Genomic DNA, 12,650 nt, shown 5'->3' on the forward strand with positions numbered 1-12,650 from the left:
TGTTAATGGATCTAATCTAATATTGATGCCATACGGGAATATTTTGACCAATACTGAGAAACAGCCACAGCCAGATTAAAGAAGACATTTTCAAAACAAACGTATTAATGTTGTTGTCCACGGTGATTTTGAATTTATCTGCTGATATTTGGACACAGTATTTTAGGAATTGCCTTGATGTGTTGCAATTTCTGCATATTCTCAGCTCTTTGAAATTTATATTTACCTAATGATTTTACTCTCTTTAATCTAATTGACAAAGGTTTTGGGCTGAGACCCAGATTGGGCTATAGACTTATTCATTTTACCCTCTTCTTGCTGATCTTCAGTGGTGATATCAAAATTGGATCTGCATGAAACAAACCTGCTGATATTCGACTAAGGCTAATGTCCATTCCGGTTTACCGTTTTTTGGAGTTTACATTTATCTGGGTACTGCTCTTTTAACCATTTGGCCACCGGAAGTTTCATTACCAGATTATTGTTTGCTATTCAGCACTGTGGTACTAAGTGATATAGTCACTGTCAGTTGTGACAGTAAAAACTGTCAGGGCAGTTAGTGTTAGGTCCAGGGTAGCCCCAGGGGCGGACTGACAACTCATGGGGCCCCCGGGCAATAGGAGATTATGGGGCCCCCGGGCAATAGGAGATTATGGGGCCCCCAGGCAATCAGAGATTATGGGGCCACACAGTATACACACACAGTATACAATCACACAGTATACACATACATGTACACACAGTATACACAGACATGTTTCTATTGGCTGAGAAGGTACAGGAGAGTTTGGGCAGCTATAATCTCAGGATTTTTACACACTGTCCCTGGTTTTACTGAGGCTGGCAACCCTGATGGGGCCCCCTAGTGGCCTGGGGCCCTCGGGCAGTGCCCGAGTAGACAAATGGTCAGTCCGCCCCTGGGTAGCCCCCTACCCCCCCAATAAAGGTTTAACCCCCTGATTGCCCCTAGAGTTAACCCTTTCACCCCCTATTGCCAGTGTCACTAACACGTTGGTTTCTGGCCATCCCCTCTCGATCGCTCCTGACGAATGAGAAGCTTCCCCCGCTGTGTATAGTAAACACAGGCAGGGAGGAAGTGATGTCATTCTCTTCGGGGTGGTCTTTTTGACCGGACTGCGAGGAGAACACAGAAAGTAAGTGCACCAAACACTACACTGACATGTAGGTACACATAGGCACACAAATCCCCCCCCCATCACCCCCCCTATCGCCCCCCGATCCCCCCCCCAGTCACAGTGTCACTGATTGCAGTGATCATTTATTTACTGATCACTGCATTTAGTGTCAGTTGTGACAGTAAAAACTGTCAGGGTAGTTAGTGTTAGGTCCAGGGTAGCCCCCTACCCCCCCAATAAAGGTTCAACCCCCTGATTGCCCCTAGAGTTAACCCTTTCACTCCCTTTTGCCAGTGTCACTAAGCGATCGTTTTTCTGATCGCTGCATTAGTGTCACTAGTGCCATTAGGTAGCTAGTTATTTTTTTAGGTTCACCGCCAGGTATTTATAGCGCTAGGTCCCCCGATATACTACCCAATAACGGTTTTAACCCCCTGATTGCCCCTAGTTAACCCTTTCACCCCCTTTTGCCAGTATCACTAAACAATCGTTTTTCTGATCGCTGCATTACTGTCACTGGTGCCGCTAGGTAGCTAGTTATTTTTTTAGGTTCACCGCCAGGTTTTTATAGCGCTAGGTACCCCCATATACTTAACCCCCTGATTGCCCCTAGTTAACCCTTTCACCAGCAATCACCGTATAAGTGCCACTGGTGACGCTGGTTAGCCAGTTAGTTATTTAGGTTCCCCGTCAGGTTTTTATATAGCGCCAGGGACCTCCATATACTACCTAATAAAGATTTTAACCCCCTGATTGCCCCTAGTTAACCCTTTCACCAGTGATCACCGTATAAGTGTTACGGGTGACTCTGGTGAGTTTGTTTGCTTTTTATAGCATCATGGCATCCACCATTTATTACCCAATAAAGGTTTAACCCCCTGATCACCCGGCGGGTGATATCAATTAGGTTTTAGGGTCAGGGTCTGCGTCGCCCCAGGCAGCGCTAGGTTAGTGCCAGTACCGCTAACACCCACATGCAAAGCATACACCTCCCATAGTGGTATAGAATCTGAACAGATCAATATCTGATCTGATCAGTTCTATACTAGCGTCCCCAGCAGTTTAGGGTTCCAAAAAAACGCATTGTTAGCGGGATCAGCCCAGATACCTGCTAGCACCTGCGTTTTGCCCCTCCGCCCAGCCCACCCAAGTGCAGTATCGATCGATCACTGTCACTTACAAAACACTAAACACATAACTTCAGCGTTCGCAGAGTCAGGCCTGATCCCTGCGATCGCTAACAGTTTTTTTTGGTAGCGTTTTATATTTAAATCCTGAAGGCAGTGCTCGGTTTTCGGGGTCCCGGACGTTGCTAGGCTCCCAAAAAGTGGTATGTGGTATCCCCGTACTCGGGAGAAGCAGCAGAATTTATTTTGGGGTGTAATTTCACTTATGCCCATAGCATGTGTGAGCAATATATCATTTAGTGACAACTTTGTGCAAAAAAAAAAAAAATTTTTAATATTCCTGCAACTTGTGGCAAAATATGAAATATTTCATGGACTCAACATGCCTCTCAGTAAATAGCTTGGGGTGTCTACTTTCCAAAATGGGGTCATTTGGGGGGGGGGGGTTGTGCTATTTTGGCATTTTATGTCCTTCGAAACTGTGATAGGTAGTGAGGAGTGAAATCAAAAATTTGCACCCTTAGAAATCCTGAAGGCAGTGATTGGTTTTCTAGGTCCCGTACGCGGCTAGACTCCCAAAAAGTCCCACATATTTGGTATCCTCGTACTCAAGAGAAGCAGCAGAATATATTTTGGGGTGCAATTCCACATATAACTATGGCATGTGTGAGCAATATATCATTTAGTGACAACTTTTTGTAAACTTATTATTATTTTTTTTTTGTGTCATTATTCAATCAAAAGAAAAATATTCAATGGGCTCAACATGCCCCTCAGCAATTTCCTTGGGGTGTCTACTTTCCAAAATGGGGTCATTTGGGGGGGGGTTTGTACTGCCCTGCCATTTTAGCACCTCAAGAAATGAGATAGGCAGTCATAAATTAAAAGCTGTGTAAATTCCAGAAAATGTACTCTAGTTTGTAGACGCTATAACTTTTGCGCAAACCAATAAATATACGCTTATTGACATTTTTTTTACTAAAGACATGTGGCTGAATAAATTTTGCCCTAAATGTATGACTAAAATTGAGTTTATTCGATTTTTCTTATAACAAAAAGTAGAAAATATATTTTTTTCTTGAAATGTTCGGTCTTTTTCCATTTATAGCGCAAAAAAAATAAATAAAAAAATGCAGAGGTAATCAAATACCATCAAAAGAAAGCTCTATTTGTGGGAAGAAAAGGACGCAAATTTCGTCTGGGTACAACATTGCATGACCGCGCAATTACCAGTTAAAGCAGTGCAGTGTGAAATTGTAAAAAGACCTCTGGTCCTTAGGCTGACAATTGGTCCGGGGCTGAAATGGTTAAAGGCAGGAGTCCCCTCTATCGTGGTTACTTTGTTTAACCTGGATACTGGGGGGTCCACGACCGGAGGAGCTGACCACTTTTTGAGAAGGCTCTCCTCAAAGGGGTAACGCACCGCCATGTATTTGGGGGCCGAAAAGGTCTGTTGTGGTCGACCCCATTCCTTGTATATGAACTTATCGAAATAAGTCAGATACAGAAACACCTTAGGTGTACGGGCTGGCTTACGGGACCCAAAAGGGACCGCTACATGAGCAGAGGGATCTGCTGGCTCCTGAATTTTCAGGGTATCATGCACAGCTGTGATAAGTGCTCCAACAAACGCTTTATCGCGCACGGACCCGGACGGGGAATCATCCTCACTGTCCGAACGGTCCTGGTCAGCGTTGTCTGAAACGGCAGAACAGGGGTCCCCAGCCTCAGCAGGGCCTGAGTCTGCATCAGAGCTCTCCCCAGAGGATGGGGGGGGAGGGCAGGGGCTGTTTTTTACCACCTTTGCGCCCACGCACTGCCTCCACCTTGGCAACAAACGAATTAAGGACCGGCGACAAAGCGTCCAGAGGCACTGCACTGTCTGCAGGCGAACCGGTTGCAATTGCCTGGATTCCGGGGGAAGAAACACCAGTTTCTGAAGCCATGCTGACCCTACCCTGTCTGCCACCTATTGGGGACTTAGGACAGTGATGGTCCCACCCTCCTAACTGCTGCAGACTGAGGGGCCCCTACAGCAGGACTCACCACCCTGACCGAATTCTGCGCTGTCCAGATAGGTGTGCCTGTGTCAGCTTCCAGATGCATAAGAGATAAAACCGCGCTGTGCTGAGCTCCTCTGTTTAGCGATGAAGCTGAAAAACGAGGTCAGGCTTCAACAAAATGGCGGCCGAGCGTCCAGTATAAAGGACATAATTGCAGGGAAAATGGACTACAGTAAAATGGAGACAGAGAATGCTGCTCCCTGGTCACACCAAAAATGGCCGCCGAACACTGTATGCAATGAAGAAATGGCGGTAAACAGCGCTACAGCTATCAGCAGACACAGCCTCCAGACACCTCAGGGGAGAGACCTACAGACATCCAGGGCACATCTACTCAGCGCAGTCCCCACTCCAGATGAGAGCCCATGCAGGATCCACCACAGGGAAAGGGGGGGAGGGAAGATAGGGACAGGGAGAGAAGAGAGGGAGGTGAAGGACCCCAAATCGACCAGCTGCTCAGCCCCACCGAGGCAGGGAGAGCTCTACTTACCAGTCCTGAAGAGCTGGGAGACATTCCATCACAGACCCACTCTCCGATCAGTACAGGGTGGCTGCTGGCCTAGAAAACTGTGATGCAGACATCAGTAGCCCAGTCATATGTGTGCCCCTGGGCATTACGCCCACCTGCCACCCCTGGAGCTGGGGGCATGTCGTGACCGAACCAGCGCGGAGCTCTGGTCTGCACACGCTCGCTGGCCAGGCTGGGGAGACTACAAGGATAAGAGTATCCAGCCTGTCTCCCAGCCGGCTGTTGATAGCAGATCACAGGATCTTTAATCTTCCGCAAAAAGCAAACTTCTGCAGAAAAATACATGGGCCGATGGGCCCGCAGGGTTCCTAGGTCCTTCTTCACTAGGCAGAAAAAAACTGAAGCTAGGATTTTTTGTACTCACCGTAAAATCCTTTTCTCTGTAGTTCACCGACTGACACAGCACTCTCCCCTCCTATTCTTTTTAAATGATATTGCTTGTTGACGTACTGAGGCTGCAGTAGCAGCCTGGGGGGTTGTTACCTAAGGGACCGCCCCTTGGACGGAACTAGAAAGTTCTAGTTCTAGTTTTATTATAACATATTAACATGTTCTGCCTAGTCCTCTCCTGAAGGTGGCGTAACAACCCGATGGTCTAAGAAAGGAGCTGTGTCAGTCGGTGAACGTAAGAGAAATGTATTTTCATATTTATTGGAAGTGCTATCAATATTATATTTGGAAATAGTGTATCCTTCAAATTATTATAATTTTTTTTTCAATTGGAAAGCATCCATTAACCAAAATGTAGAGAATTTGCCTTTTCCTTATAAAAGGAAAAATTCATTAAAAAAACGCCAACGTATATTTACCTGCTCTGTGCAATGGAATTGCACAGAGCAGCCCCATACCTCCTCTTTTTAGGTCCTCTGCTGTTGCTCCTGGCTCTTCCCCTCTGTCCAGTGCCCCCATGGGAAGCTGCTCCCTATGGAGGCACGTGTGCGTGCTTGCTCCTGAGACCCGCTGCTGCGTCCATTGGCACAGACAGCGGGACTCGGCTCTGCTCCCTCGTCACTGGCTTTGATTCATAGCAGTGGGAGCCAATGGCTCCCAGTGCCCCAGCAAAGCCAGTAAGACATGGAAGTGAGGGGAGAGAAGAGCTGCAGACATGCACAACGCTGGATTGAATGAGGTCTCAGGTAAGTATAAGGGGGTTGGGGGGGTTCGGGGCCAAACTGATGCCTAAACATTTTTTTACCTTAACCGGTTCCCGACCAGTGCACGCCGATGTACGTCGGCAGAAGGGCACGGGCAGGCATATTGGTGTACAGGTACGTCCAATTTTCAATGCCGCCCTACCATCGATCGCGTGCCGCCGGCGGCATGCTCGCGTGCCGGTCGTGACCCCCGTGAGTCCGGTCGCGGGTCCCGCGGACTTGATCGCCGCGGGCATACCGCGATCGTCTCACGGGACGGCTGAATGGAGGAAATGCTGTGTAAACAGCATTTCTCCATTCTGCCTAGCAACTAGTGACGCTGATCTCTGCTCCATGTGATTGGAGCAGAGATCAGTGTTCACTAAATGAAAGGCCAACCCCCCCACAGTTAGTAACACACCCCTAGGAACACTTAACCCCTACACTGCCACCCACTGGTTAACCCCTTCAATGCCAGTGTCATTTACACAGGAATCACTGCATTTATATAGCAGTGATTACTGTATAAATGACAATGGTCGCAAAAATGTGTCAAAAATGTCCGATGGGTCCGCCACAATGTCGCAGTCACAATAAAAATCGATGATCGCCGCCATTACTAGTAAAAAAAAAAATAATAAAACATTATTAATAAAAATGCCATAAAACTATCCCTATTTTGTAAACGCTATAACTTTTGCGCAAACCAATCAATAATCGCTTATTGCGATTTTTTTTACCAATAATATGTAGAAGAATACGTATCGGCCTAAACTGAGGGGAAAAAATGTTTTTTTATATATTTTTGGGGGATATTTATTATAACAAAAAGTAAAAAATAATGCGTTTTTTTCAAAATTGTCGCTGTATTTTTGTTTATAGCTCAAAAAATAAAAACCGCAGGGGTGATCAAATACTACCAAAAGAAAGCTCTATTTGTGGGAAAAAAAGGACGTCAATTTTGTTTGGGAGCTACGTCGCACGACCGCGCAATTGTCAGTTAAAGCGACGCAGTGCCGAATCGCAAAAAGTGGTCTGGTCTTCGACCAGCAAAATGGTGCGGTCTGTAAGTGGTTAAAGAGTAAGTAAACCTCTGTGTATTGTTTGTACCTATAGGCAAGCCTATAATAAGACTTACCTATAGGTACTGTAAATATCTCCTAAATGTGCACCGTTTAGGAGATATTTACTGTATACCCCATCGATTATGTCATTGGTGCCTGTGCTCTGAAGAATCGGCCGCCCGTGCTGTTTCTTAAGAGCCTGTGCCATGACCGTCTCCAGTCACTCACACCACCAGAGCCTGCGAACCCAGAAGAAACACTGGAGAAGATGTCAGCTGTCTCAGTGGTGTGTGGGCACCACTAGAGGGCTTCTTTCTAAGGTAAGTATTTCATAATGAGCTAGTATGCAATGCATACTAGCTCATTATGCCTGTGTCTTGTAGGATTGCTTATTTTTTTTGGTCCAGGGTTTACAACCACTTTAATGCAAGGAATGCATTAAGGTAAAAGAAAAAAATGTAGGCTTTAGAACCACTTTTATCAGCTTGATGAATATGGACAATGTTCTTCTGTGAAAATGCATGAATTATATTTTTGTTCTAGGAACACAATGTGGGTTATTTACTAAAGGAAAATCCTCTTTGCACTGCAAGTGCAGTCGCTGTAGATCCGAGGGGGACATGCAAGGAAAATAAAAAACAGCATTTTAGCTTGCATGTGATTGGATGATAAAATCAGCAGAACTCCCACTCATTTCAGATCTACCCCTTAGATTTAGAGCGACTGCACTTCCAAGTGCACTTTCAGTGCAAAGTGGATTTACCTTTCGTAAATAACCCCCAATGTCACAGCCACTATAAAATTTAGTTAAATAACAATCTTCCTTCATAACAGCAACAAATATAAATTTTCAGCTACAAAAGCCACCAGTGTAACTTACTTCATTCTCATCAGGTCCACCAATAATATAGCAAATGATATCGGATAAATGCTGGCACAGTACTGTAACTCCATTCACAAGTATCACTTCACCTGGGGAATACAGAAAGAAACTGTTTTTTTGTATATCGTTGTCATATAGAAAATCAATTTTAAAAATAAGGGCGGAAGCTAAAAGGTGAGGAATGGCCCTCCTGTTTTTCAAGCACTTAGCATAGTGTTCAAATAAACGGTGTGTCAGTTGGTTTTGCTGCTCAAAAGGAGTTAATATGCAGATTATGTGTCTGCGTCTGCCCTTTCGACTCTAGCAGGGATATGCAATTAGTGGACCTCCAGCTGTTGCAAAACTACAATTCCCATCATGCCTCTGCTTCTGGGTGTCATGCTTGTCGCTGTCAGTGTCTTGCTACGCCTCAAGGCACTTGTAGTTCTGCAACAGCTGGAGGTCCGCTAATTTAATATCCCTGGACTATAGCAATTGATAATGCAGTTTAAAAGTGGAAATTACATAATCCTGGTTTCTTTCATGTCCAGGTCAAGTTTAACAATTAAGCCCCATACACACTATCAGTTTTTCTGTTGTTTTTCCTTCAGATTTACCAAAACCATATAATAGGAGGTCAAACCTTAGGAGTTTCAATGTGTATGCAATCAGGCAGGCCCTTGCACTACATGGTTTTGGTAAACCTGATGGAAAAACTCAGCAGAAAAACTGATAGTGTGTATGGGGCTTAACGCTAAGCCCTTGTACACACGGTCGGAAATTCCGACCACAAAATCCGTCGGATTTTTTCAGACGGATTTTGTCCGAAACTGGTGTTGCATACACACGGTCGGACAAAGTTGACGGAAAATCTGATGGTTCGGAACTTGATGACGTTCGTTCTTTACGACGGGACTACGTTCAGGCTAGTAGCCAATAGCTTTGGTCTCATAATTTGATCTGAGCATGTGTGCCACTTTGTCCGATCGGAATTCTCTACAAACGATCGGACAAAGTCCGATCGGATCATGTTCTCGGAAAATTTTATATCCAGCTCTCAAACTTTGCTGGTCGGACATTCCGATGGAAAAAGTCCGATGGAGCCCACACACGGTCGGATCATCCGACAACATGGTCCGATTGGACATTTTCCGTTGGAATTTCTGACCGTGTGTACAAGGGCTAAGACTAGGTTCACACTGATGTGGGTTTGAAATCGTGCGAGTTCAACTGAACGATTCAAACACGAATGTCAGTCCAACTTCGGAAACAATTTCAGAGACATCTGTACGGGTTCCTGCACAGATGTCTATTGAAATGGCCCCCAAAGTCGCCAGTAGTGCAAAAACTTCTTTTGAGAATCGGTGCGGCACTGCAAAGTCGGCGTCGCACTGATTCGGACGGTGCCATAGCCAGCGAGTTGACATGTCATATCACATGTCAAAATGGCCCGATGTGAATGTGAGCTAAAAGCAATCTGTATACGCAAGTCATTTTTACTATTTAATTAACAACATACAAGGCTTTTATTTGGTAAGCTGTTTAAAAAAAAATTTTATTGGTTAAAAAATATATAAAAAAATTATATAAATATAAGATTATTTTTTAAATTCCGAGAACCTATTTATGGCATTAAAGTGGTTGTATACCTCAGACATAACAATTAACACACCATATCCCTCTATAGCCTCGGATCACATATATGTGATGTGGGAAACGCAGCGCTATCCTGTGCATTTTCCTCACCCCATTGAAATTGCACAGCGTTCCGAACAGATGTCGAGCATCCGCAATGGCTCTCATGACAAGTTTCTCAAAATATGGGAGCAATAGCTGTCATATGCCTTTCCTACCCTCCCCGCAGCCATCTTGGGCCGTCTGTGATGGACGGTCCTGATGCTCCCAAGCCCTTACCTCCTCCCCATCCCTCAGCCTCTACCCTTCTGGTCTCCCTTCCTTCCCTAGACTCCTCTATCCCTTCTCTAGCTCCTTACTTGGTAGGTGGGCGAGCTCCTTTTCTCTAGCTTCATCTTTCTAACCTTCTTACCTAACTTTATTCTGTTTTTTGTTTCCCTCTTCAGTCCAGTCTAGGCCATATATTGCACCACCTTTTGTATACTGGTGGGTCCAGGGGCTGTCCCATAGTTGTGGGGAACCTCTTCAGAGCCCCTTAGACCTTATGGTTGCATGAACACTTCTATTTACTGTTGTTGTATTAGCTCACAATGTTTTTTTTTCCTCTCCTTTTTTTTTTAAATATATTTATGTATCATTTATTTTTGCCTTCCTTGTGAGCTAACTTCTGGTATGACCTCAATGCTTGCCCCTGGACAGAACTTTTGCCTGTTAAGCACTTGTTAAAACCCAATAAAAAAAAAAATTAAAACAGAAATCACACGGCGTTCATACAAACTGCATGGGGTGTCAATGTTAAAGTGATTGTAAATGATCACCTTGTAAAACAATCAATTCTGTTTAAAATAGAAATGAAAGGCAAAACATTTTTGTATATATATATATATATATATATATATATATATATATATAAATAAACATATTAACATTATAAATATTTTTTGTAAGGGATCACAAACCCTCTGTTCTTAGCTGCATGAAACCTGGGGGAGGAGAAGCAGCAGCAGCAGCAGCAGCACACTGAGATTCCCAGTGAACAGCTGTGCAGGGAATGGGGGGGGGGGGGGGGTGTCAGGACAATTCTAATCATTGGAGGAGAGCAGGCTGAGTTCCCAGCATACCTAGAGAACTGACCACAGTGTCCGTTCCTGCTTAGTGTGGTCAGTTTTTAATAAGAAAGCAAGGGAACTGACAGGAACGCCAGAGATTTCACACAATAGTAATATAAAGAGAACAGGATACTTTCTCATAAAAGTACCTGGTACAGTAAACACACATCAGGGATATGAAATGTTGGAGTAACAAACGCTTAACGTTAAGGACACCCGAAAACGGTTTGCAAAACGCAGTGCGATTGACAGAATCAGATCGCATAGGTGTGCACATTCATGCTGTCCAATTAAATAAAGGAAATAACGGTCCTGCATCTTTTTTTTTGCGTGGATTTGATGAGATTTGAGCCAAATGTATGGTCCTTGCTAGTGATTTCAACAGGAATGTGGTATGATTCCTATTCAAACCACATGTGGTGTCCTACACCGCCTACAGTGCTTTGAAAAAGTAATCATTCTCCTTGAAATTTTCCACATTTTGTCATGTTACAGCCAAAAATGTAAATGTATTTCATTGGGATTTTATGTGACAGACCAGCACAAAGTGGCACATAATTGTGAAGTAGAAGGAAAATTATAAATGGTGTGTAAATAAAGTGTGAAAACAAGAAAAAAAAATATATATATATATATATATATATATATATATATATATATATATATATATATATATGAAAAGTGTGGCATGCATTTGTAGTCATCCCCCTTTACTCTGATACCCCTAACTAAAATCTAGTTGAGCCAATTGCCTTAAGAAGTCACCTAATTAGTAAATAGAGTCCACCTGTGTGTAATTTAATCTATAAATACAGTGGTTCTGTGACGCCCTCAGAGGTTTGTTAGAGAACTTTAGTGAACAAACAGTATCATGAAGGCCAAGGAACACACCAGACAGGTCAGGGATAAAGTTGTGGAGAAGTTTAAAGCAGGGTTAGGTTACAAAAAAAATATCCCAAGCTTTGAACATCTCACGGGGCACTGTTCAATCCATCATCTGAAAATGGAAAGAGTATGACACAACTGCAAACCTACCAAGACATGGCCGTCCACCTAAACTGACAGGCCGGGCAAGGAGAGCATTAATCAGAGAAGCAGCCAAGATGCCTATGGTAACTCTGGAGGAGCTACAGAGATCCACAGCTCAGGTGGGAGAATCTGTCCACAGGACAACTATTAGTTGTGCACTCCACAAATCTGACCTTTATGGAAAAGTGGCAAGAAGAAAGCCATTGGTGAAAGAAAGTCATAAGAAGTCCCATTTTCAGTTTGCGAGAAGCCATTGGGGGGGGGGGGGGGGGGCAGCAAACATGTGGAAGAAAGTGTTCTGGTCAGATGAGACCAAAATTTTACTTTTTGGCATAAAAGCAAAACACTGTGTGGAGGAAAACTAGACATGGTCGGTCTTTGAGACGGAAAATGTGCAATCGGATCGTGGTGTCGCAAAATCCGATCATGTGTGGGCTCCATCTGACTTTTTCCATGGGAATGTCTGACACACAAAGTTTGAGAACTGTATCTAAAATTTTCCCACAACAAAATACGATTCTTTAAATTCCGATCGTTTATAGACAATTCCGATGGACAAAGTGCCAAGCATACTCAGAATAAATTACGAGACGAAAGCTATTGGCTACTGGTCTCTTTATAGTCCCGTCGTAACTGTTTTACGTCGCCTCGTTCTGAACGATCGGATTTTCCGACAACTTTGTGCGACTGTGTGTATGCAAGACAAGTTTAGGCCAAAATCTGTCGGAAGAAATCAGACGGATTTTGTCGTCGGAATGTCCAACCGTGTGAACAGGGCATAACACTGCACATCGCCCTGAACAGACCATCTGCACCGTGAAACATGGTGGTGGCAACATCATGTTGTGGGGATGCTTTTCTTTAGCAGGGACAGGGAAGCTGGTCAGAGTTGATGGGAAGATGGATGGAGCCAAATACAGGACAATCTTAGAAGAAAACCTGTTAGAATCTACAAAAGACTTG

General features: G+C 44.1%; 1 protein-coding gene across 2 annotated transcripts in view; it reads right to left on the bottom strand.

Annotated features, from left to right (window-relative positions):
* COPZ2 (coat protein complex I subunit zeta 2) overlaps nucleotides 1-12,650 on the bottom strand; it is a 158,815-nt gene that overhangs the window by 65,654 nt on the left and 80,511 nt on the right. For both annotated transcript variants that reach the window (XM_077459748.1, XM_077459749.1), the window contains one exon: nucleotides 7,933-8,024. In XM_077459748.1, coding sequence (XP_077315874.1) covers nucleotides 7,933-8,024 — 92 coding nt within the window. The remainder of the gene's footprint in view (nucleotides 1-7,932; nucleotides 8,025-12,650) is intronic.

This window comes from Lithobates pipiens, unplaced genomic scaffold (assembly GCF_037356315.1).
Source record: "Lithobates pipiens isolate NorthernLeopardFrog02 unplaced genomic scaffold, aLitPip1_a1.2 Scaffold_28, whole genome shotgun sequence".
Lineage (NCBI taxonomy): Eukaryota > Metazoa > Chordata > Amphibia > Anura > Ranidae > Lithobates > Lithobates pipiens.